The sequence below is a fragment of the Asterias rubens genome, unplaced genomic scaffold (genome assembly GCF_902459465.1).
Source record: "Asterias rubens unplaced genomic scaffold, eAstRub1.3, whole genome shotgun sequence".
In the NCBI taxonomy this organism is placed as follows: domain Eukaryota; kingdom Metazoa; phylum Echinodermata; class Asteroidea; order Forcipulatida; family Asteriidae; genus Asterias; species Asterias rubens.
In genome coordinates this window covers 66,981-89,084 of record NW_022985695.1, presented here as the reverse complement: position 1 = coordinate 89,084, position 22,104 = coordinate 66,981, and the positions used below count along the sequence as shown (strand labels likewise).

The following is a 22,104-nucleotide window of genomic DNA, read 5'->3' as shown; positions in this document are numbered from 1 at the left end:
ATTAATTTATATTATAAAGGGTCCAGGCTCTGTATAAGCCTTGGCTTGTTCCTGGTTGCCCTCCTCTTATCACCCTTTGTTCTTTTTTCTTGTATGTTTAATGTTTAGTAATTGTGATATTTGGAAATAAAAAAATAAACAAACAAACCAAATATTTAAAAAAATCGCAATTTGTGGTGGGTTGAAAAAAAAAAAAAAACTTTAGTGCTCACTATTCTGAATGGCCCTTTTCGCTCAAATTTTTTATTTTTAAAATCCCTGTTTACACTACCGAGCCAAGTTCAAGGAAAAAATAAAAATCATTGTAAATTTAACCCCATCGATCGCCCTCATTTTTCTGTTACACTCAGTGCAATTTTACTGGTGACTATGAATACCAAACTCAAGTATGCCATGTATTGCCAGGGTTATCGAGGCCAATGATTTTACCTTTGGGCCCAGTTGAATAATATTTACCTTTTTGATGTTCAATTGTTGACTTTGAGTCTGCTTAATCTTGTTCAATCCTATTGTATGCAATTTACATAGTACATAATATAAGACATAATGAGATAGCTAGTATCTTCTCTGAGTGCCTGTTCACTTCATTTAGATCCTGGTCTTATAAAGAAAACAAATTATGGACCAGTGAAAGTTTCTGACATAGCAGTCTCTAGGATTTTCCCTCGAACTCAAGCCCTGAATAGGTTTTGTGATGAAGACTTAGTATACTATGGCCCAAGCCTAATGCTTTATAAAGAGGTTGAGAATGGAATCAATTTATATAGAAATCCAGTGCATGACAAAGACACTTTAATTTGTTTTGAGGCATTGCGTGGCGATAGTATGGTGAGGCAGTATGGGTTTGCGATAATGTATACCTATGTTGTTGTGTCGATTTTCCATTCTTTGGGAACTACAGTCCCGGGCCAAAGTGCTTGGGCCACCCATTCACAACGTGACAAGAATCATGCCAACTGTCCCCTTCCTCCTTGACAAAAATTAATCTCTCCCCCCCCCCCCCCCGGTCAACATTGAAGTAAGCTCAGACCTCACAATGAGAACCAACATTGAAAGAGCCAACTTTGAAAGGGGGTATGGGGGCATGTGGGGCGTGGTGCGGGGGCCCAACGAGATATGACTGGAATTGTAGGTCTTGCTTTTTTGTTAAACTCTCACACACAGTAGATTAATAAGCAGGACATCAGGATAGTTCTTTTCAGAAATATGGAGTCTCCTGAATCTTTGAAAATAGACTCTACTGTGGCAATAGATTAAAAATCAAGACCACGATCCCCAAGGCTCAACTCTAAACAGCAAAGTAAAGTGGTATTTATTAGTTTTGGTTTACCCTTACACCAATGTGTGTTGTTAGCACTGTACACTCAATAATTTTCCCAAGTTCTGTGAAAAATATTCAATCCAAATACAAATTCAAATTCAAAAAAACTTGAACCATCCTTTGCAGGCAATTACTGAGTAGACCAGCTTCGTATAAAAACATTAAGAGAAATATACAATATACAATAATTTACAGATATAAAGACTACTTGACAAAATGACAAGGCACGCGATACATTTTTTGTAAGAGCGCTTTATAAATATGCCTTTGTAGTATAGTATAGTATGTACATATGGTTGAACCACAGCAAATATATACAAGTGAATATAAAAATAAAAAAAAACACATTATAAGTTGAACGTTCACTATTAAGAACCACAAAACAAATAAGACATTAACAGGTAAACAGTGGCGAACCAGACCTCCAAATAGTTGACATCCCGCACACGAAAATAGAAATCACAGGCATATTACTCGAATGGGATTCGAACCCATGGTGTTACCGCAAACCGAAAAATAATTGATCTCCATTTTATCCTCCCCAGGTCTTGGTTATTCCATGTGCTGCATTACTGTTCTGTGCTGTATTTACTACAATGTCATCATTGGTTACACAATATTCTACATGTACTCTTCCTTTACATCTGTTTTACCATGGAAGACATGTAATAATACGTGGAATACAGAGAATTGTATGACAGCAAACTTCACAGCCGAATCTACACGTCCATCCTCGGAATTCTGGAAGTAAGTTGACTTTTATTAGTATACAGTTGACTCATGGGAATTGAGGCATTGCATGGTTAGGTATATTATCTATTGATCAATGCATATTTGGTGTGCAACACCATGTGTATGTTGATGGATGGGTAGATTATGTTCGTAGAATTTTTTCTGAATTCAGGAGACTTCTCTGCTATCGTAGAGTAGATTTTTGGAATACGAGAGACTTCTCAGTCCTAAAAAGGCTAGTGGCGAGTACATTCTCGGAATTCAGGAGACTTCTCACTTCTGAAATCTACTCTGGTGGTATTACAGAAATCTCCCAAATTCCGAAATTCCACTATGTGGTGGTAAGTAGAATTTAATGGCAAGTTCATGTTCTCAAATGAACATAATTTACCCAGCAAGTTAGTAGTACATATGGTGTTACTGTTAGTGTTACTGCAAACCAAACGGTCAAGTTGAGTGATGTATAATCACAAGTTCAAGAGTTTAGAGTTGCTGTATGGATTGATGCTTAAACCTCTAAAGGCCTAGGCAGTTTTCCCACGGTCAAGGGGAACTCTATGAAGTAAAACTTGTCTGGGACAATTTAAGGGGCACCAAGGCAATGACCAGAGGCATTAATTAAAAACAATTGTTAATATTGTTAGTATAGTGTATATCTGGTAATGAAATCAAATATGCCTCATTAGGGTACATAATGATCACTGTAGCGTGCAAGCCTGAGGAAACGTGATGCTTGCTATGTGAACCAGAAACACAGGAGTTACTCTTCCATGATGAAAAGTGTTCAGAGAATTTTCTCTGAAAAGGGAGATATGTTATCCCTAGCTATCCAAGAATTGAATTATGATGTAAAACAAAAATGAAAAAGTGGAAATTTATGAACAAGGTCAGGCCTGTATATATGCCTCGTTTTTGAAAGGGCAAGGGCACCAAGGCATTTTTTTCTTCTTGATAAAGGGCACCTCTATGAGATAATTGTAAATTTCTACTGGAGCATTTTACAGGCACCAAGGCATTGACCAGGGGGCATGGAGGCAATCGCCTGTGTTGCCCCCTTGAATTATTAGGCCTGCAAGGGATTTGATAAGGGTCATGATAAGGGTCATGGTGTTAACCTCAAGCCAGATGTAGTTTTAGGTTACCCTGACCCTATAACAATACCTGGTTTTATATTACCCCATTTATTTCCACAGCAACCAAGTTTTGGCCAGGTCTGAAGGAATGCATGACATGGGTCCAATCAGATGGCAGAATCTACTGTGTTTAGTCATCGCCTGGGTCATTGTATTCATTTGTATCTCAAAAGGGGTCAAGTCATCGGGAAAGGTCAGTTCAGTTTCAAATGATGATGTGCAGGATTTGTAAAATACCAACAAAATAATAAGTTAGTAGCCTGACGTTTTGACCCTTAAGCAGGGTCTTTTTTATGGTTTGTAAGCCATGATTTGTGAGTGCACATTTTTATGGTTTGTAAACCATAATTTGTAAGTGCACATTTTTTTATGGTTCACAAACAACGTTTTTGAATTGCTGTAAACCATGGTAAAAACATGCCTTAAAAGTGTCAAACAATTAATGGACAAACGGCGCCCCATATCAGTGGACACTTTTGGTTGATAATACGGTGATTATTTTTCTTCTTTTGGGTTGGGGGTATATTCTCTTTAAAAAATGTGAAAAACTCTAGTTTAACTTTCAATGTCGCAGTATAATTCTCAACAGAAACATTGTAGTCTGAAATTCTACGATTAGGAAATAGAGAGTGAAATGACAAAAAGTAATTATTTTTTTAAAAGCAACCAAACAAACTTTGTTAAAAACCCATTTTTGCATAATTTAATGAAATTTCCATCAGTTGGTTTATTGTTTTTTCCATTAGATGGTTTATGTTTTTTTTCCATCAGATGGTTTATTGTTATTTCCATCGGATTGTTTTTTTTTTTTTCCATTAGATGTTTTTTTTTTTTTTTCCATCAGATGGTTTGTTGTTTGTGAAAATGGGCGGATGATATGGACGTCCTTTTGGTCCTGTGTTTTCAGAGCCACAATTTTTTTTAGTCTTCTTGAATATGTGATTACATTTAGTAATTCTAATTGTGACAAATTTTTTGCCCTGGATTCGCGATTCACCCATTTTCAACAAAGTCTTTTGCTAACGTAACAAATTATAGCCTGTTGAAGATAAAGTGGGTAATTTATTTTTTATATTGGTGGTTAAAATGTTATCTTATAGGACCGTTGACATTTTTGAATAGCTTGTTAAGCAAACTGTCTGATAAAGTGAAAGAAGCAGCTGGACTGAAAAATAGTAGTATTGATTTACTGAATTATAAACAATGCTGTTTAGGAAGACACCAGCTGTGTGTTTTCCCATAAGAGCACTGAACTTCAAGCTCTGGTGTTTTTGTTCAGCCCGAGTTTGGGTTTGAATTCCAGTGATGATGTGTCCCTGAGCGAGACACATAACTAAAACTGCTTCTCTCCACCCAGGGGTAAATGGGTACCTGTGAGGGCAGAGATGGTTCTTGTGATTGATTTAGCTTAGGCATATTTGTTGGTAAGGCTTTAAACTCCCCAGGGAGCTGAGATGGTTTAATTAAATGGCCCAGTGACCTGGGGTCGATTTCACAAAGAGTTAGGTTAGGACTAGTCCTATGAGATAAATAAATTGCATGGATAGTCCTAACTTAAGACGAGTAACTGGTCCTAACTCGAGATAAGACTAGTCCTAACTCTTTGTGAAATCCACCCCAGGGGTTATAATGTTGGAAGTGCTTTGAGAGGCGCTTTAGGTGTGTGAAATGCTATAATGTTGAATATAATTATGACTATTATACTTTAATGTGTGCTGACTACAAAAACAAAAGCAAGAAATAGCTAATATGGCCTGATGTTTTTGCCCAAGCAGAGTCTAGCTTTTTGGAAGGCATTGGTGCCCGGTAAAAACTTGCCCTTTCCCAATATTCAACAATCAATTGCATGGTTTTACCTCAACTTACCAGGAATGTTTTCCTGGCCTAATAGAGTATGACTAAGTAGATTTTAGTAATTTTTGTTTACATAACCAACTTCTTTATGTTGACAACAAATATGAATTCAAAAGCTTGTATTTGTACTTCGAGGTCACTTCCTAATTCTATTTGCCAAAAGTCTACCCAGGTCTACCAAAGTTGCCCCAACTGAGAACTTTTCAATTCAATTCAATTCAAATACACATTTTTTCCATACTTCCTAGAAAGGAATGAACAATTACATGTTACTATATGGAGTAAAGCAAAAATAACATTAAGTACAGTAAGAGAAGCAGGATTAATGTATAGAGTATGGGGCTGTTTTGATAAGCAGAACCTTGTAAAAACATCCAGACAGACAAAGAAACAATAAACATAAGACATGACATCTACTATGACCCAAGATAGATCCAAGGAAATACAACTACAGCTGCCAACCTTTACACCCCCCTTAACCTGATAAAGAAATAATTTAACCCTCAAACAAACAAATAAATAACATTTTTGCTTGCTGGTTTTTCCCACAATGTTGGGCGTGATCAGTCAATCTGAGCGATCAACCGATCGTGATGCGCAACTGAAAGATCAAATTGGTCGCGCAGCAATCGGTGGATCGCGCAATGAACATCTTTGCGTGATCTACAGATCGTGCAAGAATGGGTTTCTATTCAAAAGTAGAATACAATGATCAACACAAATATGCCTCGAAATTGCATGGTTTTCCTTTTACTTAGCAAACTAACACGGTCGGCCATTTATAATAATAATAATAATAGTGGCCTCTTATAGAGCGCTCAGGTCCGTCAAGCATGACGCTCATGGTGCTGGGAGTCAAAAAGTTGATTCAGTGTTCGACAATGGCCGACAGTGTTAGTGGACGCGGTAAAAGGTAAACCATTGTGTGGATCATTATATTCTTCTTTCAAAATATCTTTCTAAGGCCAAATAAAAAAACCAAAACAGTTGTTTGTCCGGATTTTTCAAAAAAGAGGAGGATGAGGGCCTTACTATTTACTATTTACTATTTTTTTTTGCCAGATGGCCGCTTAGTATTTCAAATCAAACAGGCCACCAACTCTTCAGTTTGAACCCATTGCAAACTTATTTTATACCTATTTGTTGCATCCCAAAAAAAGGATGCGGGCGGGGACGATCAACTGGTATTTTTTTTTATTTGGGTTCTCCACTGTGGGCCACTGCCTTCTGAACAAAAAGACTTACTGTTCATAAGTTTCCTACATGTAATTGCATAAATCGTCGCTGTTTTCATAAAGTGACACTTCTGTTTATATGCTGCATATTCGTGCAGTGAAGAGACACTTGTGTTAAACTGTGAATTAGTCATAATGTATACTTACTATGATTTAAAAGATATCCATTTCCTGCTCGGTAAAATGTCAAGGTTAAAATGGCAAACAAATGTTGTAACCTGGTTTTCAAAAATAATTTAACATGAAAGTTTGGCAGCAGTGGCTATAATATCTCTTCATGGAAGCAGCGAGGAAATTGTGTCACTGATTTATTCTCCCTGATATCCCCCCATTCACACTGAATGAGACAATAATGAAAAAAAAAAACCACCAAGAACAATCTTTGGAAGGCTTGTCCCCAAATTTGGCAGGTAATAGTAGGTCACAGCTCCATGAAATGCCAATAACGTATTTAGTTTAACAAAGAAAAATGTTGTCACAGGTGTGTGCAAGGTTCGTTGGATTTTACTGGGAAAAACACTGATGCAAAATAAGTTGAGGTCCAAGTTTTGACTTGCTTGGTTACTTTTTTATATATTATAAGCCCAACCTTTGCATTTTTTTTTTGTGAAGCCAGTCAAGGAAAGAGACATATAAAAACAACAACAACAACACTTGTCTGGTTAATTTTAAAACGTAATCGAAAACCCAAGTGCAATGTTTTTTTTGCATTTTTGATTTATGAAACCAGTCAAGGAAAGAGACATAGAAAAAACAACAAACAAATCTTACCAACTTTTATACCAATATTGAATGCTTCTCGTTCAAGCAATACATTCATTTGTGACTATTCTTGTTCACAGGACGTGTGGCTCATGAAGTTGAATAGTTCAGATTTCATCTTTTGAATATATTGTGCGACAATGTAGTTTTTTTTTTTACCATAAACCAAATATATAATGTAGGAACGAAATGAATGAAACTTGTTGAAGGCACTAGATGTTACTGGTAATTTCTTAAAATAATTGTTAGCATAAGTACTTTGAGCAATGAAGAGCTATTGATAGTAAAAAAACATTGTGAGAAACAGCTCCCCATGAAGTAACAAAGTTTTTGAGAAAGAGGTAACTTCTCACTCAAAAATTGTAAAACACCAGGCCTGGAGCTTTTTTAGGCACCAAAAAGGCACACTTGTGTTAAAAAAGGGTGTTTTGTCTTCATTATTCTCTTACACCTTCGACAACCATTATATCATTGAGATATCTGCTGTTAACACTGGGATTCAAACTGCCGCTAGCCACCGGGCTAGCTCAGTGGTCTAGTGGTAAGACTTCTGCTCTAGCGAGTTGTGGGTTCGAATCCCACCCGAATGGTTTGCACGCAGATCGTTTTCACAGAACTCAATAAAGTACTGAGTATACAGTGCTTATCAGTGTAAGGGAAAAAAACAAGTTACGCCTGTATGCTTTGTTTTTGATAGGGCAAGGGCACCAAGGCATTTTATCCTTGGTAAAGAGCACCCTATGAGGATTTTTTTTTTTACTGGAGCATTTCAAGGGCACTAAGCCAATGATTCGGGCATGAATCGCCTTCATTGCCTCCATGAAGTATTGCTATCTGAGGTCTGAACCTAAAAAAACTTTATGATATTGTTCAATTACTCCAAATGCAACAATTACATAGGTTGTATGGCTGACTGGTAGGAGCACTAACTCAAGCTCTATAGCTTCTGTTCAACAGAGAGTGGGTTCTAGTTTGAGGTGTCGTGGCCGAGCAGATAAGAGCACCGAATTCAAGCTCTGGTGATTCTTTTCAGCGGAGTGTGGGTTCACATCTCCTGGTCGTGACAGTTGTGTCCCTGAGCAATACACTTCACTATAATTGCTTCTCTCCACCCAGGGGTAAATGGGTACCTGTGAGGGCAGAGTTGGTTCTTGTGATTGTTTAGCCTTGATTGCGCTACATATTTGGCGGTACAGGCTGTATACTCTACAGGGAGCTGAGATGGTTTTAGGAATGATTTAAGGCCCAGTGACCAGGGGTAATAATGTTGAAGTGCCATGAGCGCTATATTAGAAGCCACTATTGTTATTTTTATTGTTAGTCCTGGTCATGATACTTGTGTCCCTGAGCAAGACCCTTTACTATAATTGCTTCTCTCCACCCAGGGGTAAATGGGTACCTGTGAGGGCAGAGATGGTTCCTGTAATGGATTTAGCTGAGTAGCACACATTTGTTGCACAGGCTGTATACTCTCTGGGAGCTGAGATGGTTTGAAGAATGATTTAAGGCCCAGAGACCAGCAGTAATAATGTTAGAAGCGCTTTGAGAAGTCCTTCGGGTGTGAAAAGCGCTATATAAAAACTGGTTATTATTATGTTATAGTTATGTGTTTTTATTCCCTTTGTTTCAGGTTGTTTACTTCACAGCCACCTTTCCGTACATTGTTTTGCTTATTCTCTTGGTACGAGGCTTGACTCTAGAGGGCTCGTTAGAAGGTGTATTGTTCTACATCAGACCAGACTTTTCAAGACTTGCTGATGCTAACGTAAGTCTCCCTCTTCTTGAATTATTTTCAGTAGGAAATGTCCTACATGTACGTTACATGTATATAGTTTTATTTTCATAAGTAAGATCATAATATTTTGTTTTATTTATATTGCAAGATAAATTATAAGAACATAAATTGAGCAATATTGGAAACAGGTATTATACCAGTATTTAAATAAGTGCATTAAAGGCACTGGACACGTTTGGTATTAAATTGTCAAAGCCAGTATTCTCACTTGGTGTATCCCAACATGCATAAAATAAAAAGGCCTGTGAAAATTTGTGCTCAACTGGTCATCGAAAATGCAAGAAAATGATGAAAGAAAAACACCCATGTTGTACAAATTTGTGCAGGTAGAAATAAAAGACTTCAGGAAACTTTTCAGCTAACCTTCATCCAACCCTAACAGGGAATTCCTCTGAAAGTTGTCGACCTCCTTTTTTTTGCTCTATGAGTTAGAGTTCCAGATGGCACAGACTGACATCTTGTGTGCATTTTTAGTTTACCGTCCTTAACAGGTGTGTACAGTATTAGGCCTTAAAACTTTTTACAATAACTTTTTTCATGGAAACCTTTACACACAAGTTACTATGTTTGCTTTCAGGAACTGACAACAGAACTTGCATTTAGTATAATTGTAATGCAAAATTGGCACACCCATACGTGGACTTTTGAACGGGTTTGTCAGTTCAGATAATAGAGGAAAGTTCCCTAGTATGGTGAACCAGGTCCTACATTACACCACCGAACCCCCACCGATCCCCCACCGATCCCCCACCGAACCCCCACCAATCCCCCACCGAACCCCCACCGATCCCCCACCGAACCCCCACCGATCCCCCACCGAACCCCCACCGATCCCCCAACCGAACCCCCACCGAACCCCCACCGCTCCCCCACCGATCCCCCACCGAACCCCCACCGATCCCCCACCGATCCCCCACAGATCCCCCACCGATCCCCCACCGAACCCCCACCGATCCCCCACCGCTCCCCCACCGAACCCCCACCGATCCCCCAACCGAACCCCCACCGAACCCCCACCGCTCCCCCACCGAACCCCCACCGAACCCCCACCGATCCCCCAACTGAACCCCCACCGAACCCCCACCGAACCCCCACCGATCCCCCCACCTGTAGATTTTGGGGAATAAAACATTAATTAAAGATCTGCTATGTCAGTTTTTTTGGCCCCAAACATTAAAAAATAGATTTGTTTTTGTATTTTTTTTCAGTTGTCAATAAATGCAATCAATCATTATTAACTTCATTGCTGACTTTGTCCTTGTGTGTAGGTTTGGAAAGATGGTGCTGTACAGGTTTTCTATTCATTGGGCCCTGCATGGGGAGGTCTTCACACCATGGCAAGCTATAACCGCTTCCACAATAATTACTACAGGTAAGGCCCTCTATCTAAACATAGGTTAAGCAGGGTGGCATGCAGATTTAAGATAAGTCTTATCTCGAGTTAAGGACGAGTTACTCATCCTAACTTAGGACTATACAAGCCTGAAGTTTTTTTAACAAAACCTAAAGAGTCCTATACCTAGCTAGGACTTGTCCCAAGTTATGACTATCTTTGTGAAATAAATCCCAGGACACTTTGAAGTGATACATGTATGTGTCTAGGAAGTAATTAAGGTGATTACGATGGTTGTTTTCCGAGCTCCTGACCAACGGTCTTTATTCTTTCATACCACTTAATAGAAATACCACTTAATAGAAATACCACTTAATAGAAGGTAGATAACACAGTGGTGTACGATATACATGAGCAGGATAAAGTAGTCCCATATCACAACACACTTCAATTGTCATCTTTGCTTGCCAGTTACAGAGATACTGGAGAATTTTTTTTTGCTTTAATGGCTACCACTTGTTCACCACTAATTGCTTCAGAAATGTTTTAACCCGATCACAGACGCATTGCTTGTCAATTTTGCATGCCAGGTTACAGATGTTTTGCTAAAAATCGTAACCAAAGGTTACAAATTTGCCTTTCGGCAGCCATCTTTATTTTGCAATTTAGATGGTCAATTTAACCCAAAATGTTGCGTGAGGATCAGCTTAACCAGATTCAGCCCACCTTAAACGTGTTGTAATGTCTGGTTCCCCACTTAACCCCCTACATGCCCCTTACATTCACATTTTTCAGAAATCCCACAAGTCAATTCAGTTGCTTTATTGTTAAGATATCAATTGTTGTATACATAATTGGATCCCCCCTACTGTGGCTTATTGTGCCCTGTAGAATTAACATTCCTGGTTTAGGGATCAAGATGACCTTTACAATACACTCATCCATTCCAAGCACATTGTTGAGACCTTTAAGCCAGTGGACACTATTGGTAAATGTTAAAGACTAGCCCTCACAGTTGTATTACAATTACAAATGTGTGAAAATTTCAGCTCAATTGGTCTTCGAAGTTGCGAGATAAAAATGAAAGAAAAAAACCCACTCTTGTCACACAAAGTTGTTTGCTTTCTGCAGATGCTTGACTTCGAGACCCCAAATTCTAAGGTCTTAAAATCAAATTCGTGGAAAATTGCTTCTTTCTCAAAAACTACATTACTTATCAGAGGGAGCCGTTTCTCCCAATGTTTTATACTATCAACCTCCCAATGTTTTATACTACCAATTGAGGTTTTTATGCTAATAATTATTTAGAATAATTACCAATAGTGTCCACTGCAGGCAATGGACACTATTGCTGAGGAGTCAATGAATAATTACAGCTCCAGTAAAAAGCTGTGAGGCACTAATTATTGCTTGTGTATTTCTAAACATTTTTTAGCATTTTGTAACTACAGAATGGGAGTTAATATAGTTGGATGCACCCTTATAATAATTAGCCTTTTTGAGATATACAGGACACTATAGGAGTGCACTGTGTGGTTTCGGTGTATACAGACACATTTATCCAAACCTAATTGTGTCATTGTGTGTCCATTTATTCGGTTAGGGAAGAGCCATTTCAAGTCTGTTTTGTGGGGCAAGGATTGACCAAACTGATAATGTGCCTTCGTCCGTGATCATTGTGACCCACTATAGTACAAGTGTTTTCCATCATGGATTACATTTTTTAATTTTCCTTTCTCTATTTGCTTGTGCTACTCTAAAAATAATTTTAATGTAAATTTTTCATAAAGTTATCATAGACAAAGATCCTTGCTCCATGTAGAGGAAGGTTTTCTTAAGCATTTTTTTCTAAAGAGACTTCTGCCAGAGGATTTGTACACATCTGTGTCATTATTATTATTATTATTATTATTATTATTATTATTATTATTATTATCATCTGTTGTTTCCGTTTGTTTTGATGATTCTTTGAAGTGAATGTTGATGTTCTTGAATATTTAAAAATGCTGATCGGGAACACTCAAAAATCTGTTTTTAAGATTTGTGTCTATTTTCGTCTGTATGTTTTTTCTGATTATTTTGTTGGTTGATTGTAGCCCCGGCCTTGTTTCATGAAGCTGCTAAGCAGCTGCTAAGCTAATAATTTATTAGTAAGCTTTGCCGGTAGACAGATTAGATGTCCGCTTTTGGAAACCTATGAGAAACGCAGGGATGCCCATGTTGGCCAGGAAGTAATATAAAGTATGGTTAAAGGCAGTGGACAGGACACTATTGGTAATTGTCAACGACCAGTCTCTTCACTTGGTGTATCTCAACATATGCATAAAATAACAAACCTGTGAAAATTTGAGCTCAATTGGTCATCGGAGTTGCGAGATAATAATGGAAGAAAAAACACCCTTGTCACATGCTTGATTTCGGGACCTCAAATTCTAAATCTGAGGTCTCAAAATCAAATTCACGGAAAATTACTTCTTTCTCGAAAACAATGTCTTTTCAGAGGGAACCGTTTCTCACAATGTTTTATACCATCAACCTCTCCCCATTACTCGTCACCAAGTAAGGTTTTATGATTATAATTATTTTGAGTAATTACCAATAGTGTTCACTGCCTTTAATGTCTTATAAAATGAACAGACCTTTGGTTTTTGGAACCATTCCAGTTGTTTAATATTAAATGAATGTAGATATTACAAACCCATGACGATTTTATTTAAAAAGATGGGAAGCATTTCTCATAGTAAAATTTTGGGGAATGAAGTCTGATATCTTTTTACATAATATAACTACATTATTTAGAAGTGAAATGATTCTGAAATTGATTTTTAACGACCAAAAGCTGCTGTGCTTCAACAAGTAAGTTTTTTTTGCCATTAGTTTAAGAATTGATTACTAAGCGTATACTTTCCCTCTAAAGAGAAATATGAAAAACAGGTAATGATTATAGACAAAGTGACATTAAGTGGGTCATTCGGTACCCCTAAACCCTAAAGATTATTTACCAGGGTACTGCGGAAAGGGGAGGTAATAAATAGTCATGTTTGAGTTGGACTCAATAATATACTATCTATCTTTTTCTATAGCAAAGTCGGCGATCAAGTTTTGAGGCTTGATGAGCCTTCACTTATTTGGCTTAAGTGTCAAAAATGTGGTAGGATTTAGGTGGGCTTGAGGCAGGCAGGTAAATAGGAACTTTTTTAATATTTTATTATTAATTATTCTTATAATATCATCCCTGACATTCGAGCCCTGAAAATCACTTAATGATGAAGTGGCTGAAAGAATAACATATTCTTGCACTTCCTGTTTGCTACAAAGATCCGGAATAATTCTTTATAAGGGGTTTCTTTGAGACAATGTTTCAAGCTCATGTCAAAGGTCACATAACACACTGTGATGTCGTCTAGAAAACATCGCGTGCGTAGAAGCAGAATGTTTTCCAATTACCCAAAAGAAACTTTTCAAGTAATAAACCAGAAGGTAAATGTGGTTCAAAAGATGTTGCGTTTTTTCTATCTTTTGGGTAATTAAATGAATAAAGAGTTGTTTTTCTTGTGAGTAATCAAGTATAAACAATTACCGGTGATCTCCGGGTATAACCAAATAACTAAAAAAAAAGATTCTATTACCTTTATCTGTCAAATTTCTTTCGAGTAATTAAGCGAATATACATAAAGGGTTGTTTTTCTTTTGAGGAATCAAGCGTTAACAATTACCGGTGATTTGTTCATCTCCGGATATCTCACAATATCAAAACATGCTTATAAAATCACAGTTACTGATGGAATGAACAGGTTGATAAATAAACAACAAAACCCCCCAAAATATTGCGTTGCTTATAAAAACATTTGATTCATCTTGGGAGTTGTTGTTCTTTTATAAGGGCCCTTGAAGTCAAACTACACAGGATGTAAATTATTTTTCGTAAGAACAGGAAGTACAGCTGCAAAGTTTCAATTAGTCAGGTCACAAAATACTGTTTGTATTTTTTTGTTTTTTTTATAAACAGCTGCAATAATGTGTGGGCACTGCTGACTCCCGAATTTACAATTAAATTTAGTTTGTAATGCAAGACATAAAAATTTAATAGTAATGACCAAGATTCTCAGGATTTAAAGACAATTACCAGTACTAAATTTATCATCAATAATAACTAGTTCTTATATCACATCTTACATCAAAGGAACACGTTCCCTTGGATCGAGTTGGTCTTTGAAAATCGTTTGTTAACATTTGTTATAAAATGCACGGTTAGAAAGATGATTTAAAAGTAGTATACATGTACAATAATCCACACAAATTTGCCTCAAAATTGTCCAACCATGCATTTTATAACAAACAGTTATAAACGCTTTTTGTAGACCTACTCGTCCGACCCAAGGCAACATATCATTGCGCTTTACATGTACATTAGTGCACTGGAGTCAATTTCACAAAGATAGTCTTAACTTGGGACAAGTCTTAAAACTCTTAAGGGGTTATTAAAAACGGCGAGTTAGTCTATGGGCGGCCAAAAGGGCCCAAACTAGTAAACATCTTAAGCAAAGACAAACTGCAACAACTAACTCTATTTTCGGGAAACTAACTGTATTTTCGGAAAACTAACTCTATTCTCAAAAACTAACTCCATTTTTGGGAAACTATCTATATTTTCGAGAAACTAACTCTATTCTCGAGAAACTAACTCTATTTTCGGAAAACTAACTCTATTTTCGGGAAACTAACTCTATTTTCGGGAAACTAACTCTATTTGAAAGTTTTGGAGATGTCCCAAAATATCTTTGCAAAGAGTCTTGAAAAAAATATTTGCGATGGCCCTTCAGGGCCACCCTATTTTTTTTCGGGAAACTAACTTTATTTTCGGGAAACTAACTCTATTTTCGAGAAACTAAAGACTGAGTAAAACTCAACAATGGTGGCGTGTGTACAGTTGTGATTGTTACTCGGCCGCATGTCCTGTACCTCCCGCGCGTACATAGTATACATATTGTTGCCATTCTAGTCAATGGACGTCCACGTAGTCGTAAACTATATTTAGTAGGACGTCCTGTTTTCAAGGTGTCCCTAAAATCGTGGAAAATCTGTGACCTCTCTGTGCGCGATGTAAACAGTCCGTAGATAAAATGTTTGTGGTTTGACTTGCCAAGCAAAGAGTCTCCTCTAGTCCCTTGACCAAAACTAAGAAACACGAAAGGCTCAACTGGTTAGTTGCACTTGTAAATGCAAAGTTTTGTATTTTTAGGCATTTCTACAAGGTACAAAAATGTGTCATAATGTTGAGGCCATATAAACAAATTTGCGCACCGGATAAGTTTCATCAAACACTATTCAATTCACAATTCATGATGATCAAATCATGGGACTGAATATTCTGCTGAGCATTCTGGAAAAAAATACAAAGGTTTATGAAGCCGTAATTGTGCCTATAATTTTCTAAAATATTTGGAGAGTAAATTTGTTTCAACTCCATATCAATATTATTAGGAATATTTAAATTTAAACATCGGCTTGGTGATTCAATTATCACTGTTTATTGATACGCTTTATTATAAATGTTAAGAAGAATAAAAAGTACAAAAAAACTTAATAAAAATCAGATTTGAAAACCAATAATTATTCACACTTTTTATTTAACTATTATTATTCTTATTATTATATATATATATATATACTTTTTTTTTGCAAATTACCATGGTTACTTTTAAAATGTCATAAAAAATATTTTGAATAAATTGAAAACAACTGCTGGCTATAGAGTCATACACAAAGTCTCACAGAACACTGCAGATGTTTCTTTCACGTATGGCTTCACCGGGAAACCATACTTTCTCGTTTGCCTCGAAAACAGGAAAAACTCAGAACATGGGACCAGTTGAAGCATAGAGGAAGGACACCTTCCTCTATGGTTTAAGTCATCGAAGATCGGTGTGTGGTGTTAAAATTTCATTTTCCATCAAGTTTTAATTGACGTTTGCATACTTCTTTTGAACAAATAAAGGTAATTAGGGCAACAGTTGAATGGTATCATTACGTTTATTTATTTTTCCAATTGAAGAAAAAGCCATCATAATACGTTGAAAACAGGAGAGGATACACAGATACTGAAAATTGCGATATAATGTTCGGATAATATTGAGTACAGCCTTCATAATTTCTGCAGGGATATATTCCACAGTATCGGAAATATCTTTGTGATTATGAAGATTTCTCAAACAATCTGATATTAGCGAAGCAAACTATATTGACACTGCTGTGACTGCTGGTGACAGTGATTACGACGATCGTCTTCGTCTTTCCATGGTCCTTCCATGGTCCTTCCAACCCGACACACAACGTCATCTGGATAGAACAGGCGCACAAAAGTTCTAGAGCAAATTGAACATGCGCCACCAACGTTGGGTCTTACTCAGTCCTTAGTTTCCCGAAAATAGAGTTAGTTTCCCGAAAATAGAGTTAGTTTCCCGAAAATAGTACGGTGGCCCTGAAGAGCCATCTCAAATATTTTTTCCTAATTTCTTTGCAAAGAATTGCGACATCGCCAATATTTGCAAAATAGAGTTAGTTACTCAAAAATAGAGTTGGTTTTCCGAGAAAGAAAATTAGATTCCCGAATAGAGTTGGTTTCCTGAAAATAGAGTTAGTTTCCCGAAAATAGAGTTAGTTTCTCAAAAATAGAGTTAGTTTCCCGAAAATAGAGTTAGTTTCTTGAGAATAGAATCAGTTTCTCGAAAATCAAGTTAGTTTCCCGAAAACAGAGTTAGTTTCCCGAATATATAGATAGTTTTTTGAAAATAGAGTTAGTTTCCCGAAAATAGAATTAGTTGTTGCAGTTTGTCTATTACTTAAGATATTTACTAGTTTTGGCCCTTTTGGCCGCCCATTTTAGTCATCCTTACTTGAGACATAGAGCAAGGAACAGTTGAGATAAGATTCTGGTCAAGAGTTAGTTTCCCGAAAATAGTACGGTGGCCCTGAAGAGCCATCTCAAATATTTTTTCCTAATTTCTTTGCAAAGAATTGCGACATCGCCAATATTTGCAAAATAGAGTTAGTTACTCAAAAATAGAGTTGGTTTTCAGAGAAAGAAAATTAGATTCCCGAATAGAGTTGGTTTCCTGAAAATAGAGTTAGATTCCCGAATAGAGTTGGTTTCCTGAAAATAGAGTTAGTTTCCCGAAAATAGAGTTAGTTTCTCGAAAAATAGAGTTAGTTTCCCGAAAATAGAGTTAGTTTCTTGAGAATAGAATTAGTTTCTCGAAAATCAAGTTAGTTTCCCGAAAACAGAGTTAGTTTCCCGAATATATAGATAGTTTTTTGAAAATAGAGTTAGTTTCCCGAAAATAGAATTAGTTGTTGCAGTTTGTCTATTGCTTAAGATATTTACTAGTTTTGGCCCTTTTGGCCGCCCATATCAGTCATCCTTACTTGAGACATAGAGCAAGGAACAGTTGAGATAAGATTAGTCTCAACTCATTGGGAAATCCACTTCTAGTCATTGAGCCTGTAACATTCCTGTAACATTCCTTCAGCTCCCTGGGGAGTGTTCAGCCCTGGGCTGCCTCTACCCTCGCAGGTACCCATTTATGACCCTGAGGGACGACTGAGCAATTATAGTGATGTGTCTTGCTTAAAAGACACATCAGCTATACACCCACACCTGGATGACTGAACGACCAGAACTTGAAATTGATGCTCTAAACTGTCATGACACCCTGTTGCCATACTGCCCATCTACAATGTACACACTTTGTTATTAATTTCACTCTACTGTTTTTGATATTTATTTCCATATGTTTTATCTTCTGGATATTTGTTGATACTGGCATTCATTAACTGTTTTATGAAAATATGTATTCCTTCAAACTGTTTTGATATTTTAATTACTCTTCATATTTTGTTGTTGATACTGGCATTCATTAACTGTGTTCTTAAAATATTAATTTCTCCATACTGTTTTGATATTTAACGACTCTGAATATTGTTTTTCCTTCTTAAAGATTCGTTGAGATTCACCAACTTTGTTATTTAATATTAATTTCTCCATACTGTTTTGATAATTATGACTTTTCATATTTTGTTCCTTTCTTAGGGATTCGTTAATACTGGCATTCATAAACTGCGGCACCAGTATCCTGGCTGGATTTGTCATCTTCTCTGTGGTGGGATTTATGGCAAATGATATGCAGCTCCCCATTCACAACGTCACTGATACTGGTGAGATTGAAAATTCAAGCCTTGCTTTTGTGCTTTTTCTCTAGTAGCCAATCTTAAAGACTTTTAAAACATCTTTCGAACTATATGCATTTCACAACGAACGCTTACCAAAGACCAACTTGTCCGATCCAAGGCAACGCGTTCCTCTAAGTAGCATTGGTTTTAAATATGAACACATTAAAAAACGTATTACATCTCAATAGAAGAAATATGAGCATTTTAAACAAGTATGTTGCACAGTTTTTGTTAGCCCACAGGGCAAGTTGAGAGGTGGTACTTACTAGCCCATAGCCTTTTTTTCCAGACAATGTACGTCGGGCTGTTAAAGGCAGTGGACACTATTGGTAATTACTAAAAATAATTATTAGCATAAAACCTCACTTGGTAACGAGTAATGGGGAGAGGTTGATAGTATAAAACATTGTGAGAAACGGCTCCCTCTGAAGTTTCCGAGAAAGAAGTAACTTTTCACAGAGCTTCGTGTGACAAGGGTGTTTTTTACTTTCATATCTCGCAACTCCATTGACAAATCGAGCCCAAATTTTCACAAGTTTGTTATTTTATGCATATGTTGAGATACACAAAGTGAGAAGACTGGTCTTTGACAATAACCAATAGTGTCCAGTGTCTTTAAGGGTGAGCCTTAAAATTAAGTAGAAATCTTCTTCTTTTAGTTCTTTCTTGCCCATTTCACTCCAATGCAGGCCCCAATTTCATAGAGCTGTTTAACCCTTTAGCCAAAAGCAGCTTGTTCCAAAATGCCCGTAGCGGCCCAAACAGAAAATTTACTTTGAAACAAATAGAATGAGCCAGTTTTTAAAAAGAAAGGATTTGTTTCCTTTAAATTGGCCTGGAAAACTGGTTACAATAATAAACAGTTTTATGTGCATTATGAATAACAGATTCCTCCTAAATGCATCTTACAATAGAAGCAAGTGTTAAGTTATAAGCATAATTGAATAAAAGAATGTAAATATATATACTACATATATCAATATAAACCACAAAGGAAACTGACTTGGTACATTTTAAAATAATTTTTTGGGGTTGAATAAAGAAATAATATTGACATTAATCCGGAAGTCGTTTGTTCGACTCCCACTCGAGACAATATTTCTTTGTTCAACCTCAAAAATTAAATATACTACAGTAAGATTCTACAACAAAAACACAAATAGATACTATTTAAAAGCATTCAAACAAACAGATATCAGCTGCGACCCTTACAAATAATGACAAAAATAATGATTTATTCATTTATTATTTGCAAGTTTCATAGCATATGTTCAGATGTGCATAAAAATAATTTAAAAATACAGATGTTAACAGTTGTTTAAGAATATAAAATAAAAACGTAATAAGTGGAATGCAATAATTATAGGAACAGGTGTCCAACTAGAGATTGGCCAATAGCTAGAGGCGGTTTGAATCCTTTATTTTAGCAGTGGATACAATTTAAAGGTCCGGGTACTTTCTGTGAGACACAATGACCCCAGATTTATATTAAACTTACACAGTTTGAAGATAATGATGGTAGAAAGCATACCTTAAATTATTAGTTGCTGAGGTGCTGTAGTTTTTGAGAAATGAGTAAAACAATTTTAAGGAAATAATTTTCGTCTCAGTGATCATGAGGCGAAAATTGTTTTAGCATGTAACATTTTCATGACATTGTTTTACTCATTTCTCAAAATCTACAGCACCTCAGCAACTAATAATTAAAGGTATGCTTTCTACTTTCATTATCTTATAACAGTGTAAGTTTAATGTAAACTTTTGTGTCTTGTGTTACAAAAAGTACCCAAATCCTTTAATAGATGGGAAATTTGCATCAGGGATACAAATATTCATTGGTTTTACCCCTTCATTTATTTAAAGCACTGTATACTCTGTATTTTTCAAAGGCCTGTGCAGAAAAACCCACAGGCAAATTTAAAGGAGCATCATTTAACTTGTCACAAGTTGGTTATTTTTGCTAACAAAACAGTTGCTGGCAGTCTTGTAGAAGTTTGATATAGGTTGGCAGTCTGGGTTATGAGTAAATATAGAAAAAAAACGATTACAAATTTTGCATGACATCAAAAAAGAAAAAGAAAAAAATTAATCTAACGCTCACTGAGTGATATACTGTAATTTTTATGAAAACTCAAGAACAATTTTGATGCTTTGCATTTCTTCTTTCTGCTAGGCCATTGAAATTGTATAACTAATGTGGATTTTTGTGTACAACCTTTAGTATTTTGGGGGGACTATATGCCATTTCTTGTCTTCAATTATTTATGAATGTTTTATTGTCACATGTAAAATATATACAGTGAAATGCATTTTGATTTCGCGTGTCTATAAACATGTACTTACCAAAATACACACTAAAAATTACCATCATATACAAAAATACATCAATATCTCTAAACATTTATGAAAAACATTACAATTTACAGGCACCAGTACAAAAGATAAAATCAAAATGTTACTGTTTTCTGGTTCTATTATTGTTTGGTCTTTTCTTGACTATTCTAGGACTTGGGAGGCCTAGGCCTTTTTAAAACTTGTCCTGGGCATCCTGTTTTTGAATGTAAGTTTTAATGGTTGTAGGCCTACATGTAATGTTTTTTTTAAAGTTTTTTTTTTTACAGAGGATGTATTATTGTTGTTCTTTTAAATTCCTCTTAGTTAAAGGTTTCTGGGGTGGATTTCACAAAGAGTTAGGACAAGTCTTATCTGGAGTTAGGACCAGTTACTCGTCCTTACTTAGGACTATGCATGCAATTTGTATATCTCCTAGGACTAGTCCTAACTCTTTGTGAAATCGACCCCTGGACACTATTGGTAATTACTCATAATAATTATTAGCATAAAACCTTACTCGGTAACGAGTAATTGGGAGAGGTTGATGGTATAAAACATTATGAGAAACGGCTCCCCTTGAAGTGGCATAGCTTTCCAGAAAGAAGTAATTTTCCATGAATTTGATTTCGATACCTCAGAATTAGTTGTTGAGGTCTCGATATCAAGTATCTGAAAGTACACAACTACGTGTGACCAGGGTGTTTTTTCCTTCATAGTTATCTTGCAACTTTGACGACCAATTGAGCTCAAATTTTCAGAGGTTTGTTATTTTATGCATATGTCGACTCTTTGAGAAACTTAAAGTGAGAAGACTGGACAAACTGCTTTTCAAGGTATCATGTGGTTATAAATCAACCCATGCTGCATGCTAAGAAAGGAGGAGAATACTGGATTAATGCCAACAATTAGGAAGGATAAGAACACTGGATTAATGCCAACAATTGTAGTCTCAGAAATTCTCAATCAAGTAGGGAGGTGTAGTTGGAAAGGTAAACTGTTCCATCTGTTAATCTATTGATTTAAATTAATTATTGACGTTTATTAATGCTATGTCATGGGGGGAGGTGGCCGAAAATGTATTGAATGAATTCAAGATCTCATGCAACCCCCAAGACATGTATGGGATACTCTATATTAATGATAAAGATAATAATCTTTAATAACAACTCCCTGGAACAATCTCTCCCCCCCCCCCTCACTTTCGTTCTATCACCTCCATTGAATCATAAAAATGTGTCCTGAAAACCCACCTCTTTAATATGTGTATACAGCATTAACTACCTTGCTTGTGCGTTATAATCTTAGAATAAAATCTTTCTGTTGATGGTAAACAATTTAACATGTTATTTCTTTAATAAACTTTGCAAGGCGCCTAC

The 22,104-nt window shown here is 36.4% G+C and overlaps 1 protein-coding gene across 1 annotated transcript in view; it reads left to right on the top strand.

Moving 5' to 3' along the window:
• The window catches only part of LOC117305679 (sodium- and chloride-dependent glycine transporter 1-like), a 37,964-nt gene that overhangs the window by 8,034 nt on the left and 7,826 nt on the right, over positions 1-22,104 (top strand). The window contains exons 4-8 of the mRNA XM_033790539.1: positions 1,867-2,068; positions 3,247-3,379; positions 8,668-8,802; positions 10,101-10,204; positions 18,255-18,379. Of these exons, the coding sequence (XP_033646430.1) occupies positions 1,867-2,068; positions 3,247-3,379; positions 8,668-8,802; positions 10,101-10,204; positions 18,255-18,379 (699 nt within the window). The remainder of the gene's footprint in view (positions 1-1,866; positions 2,069-3,246; positions 3,380-8,667; positions 8,803-10,100; positions 10,205-18,254; positions 18,380-22,104) is intronic.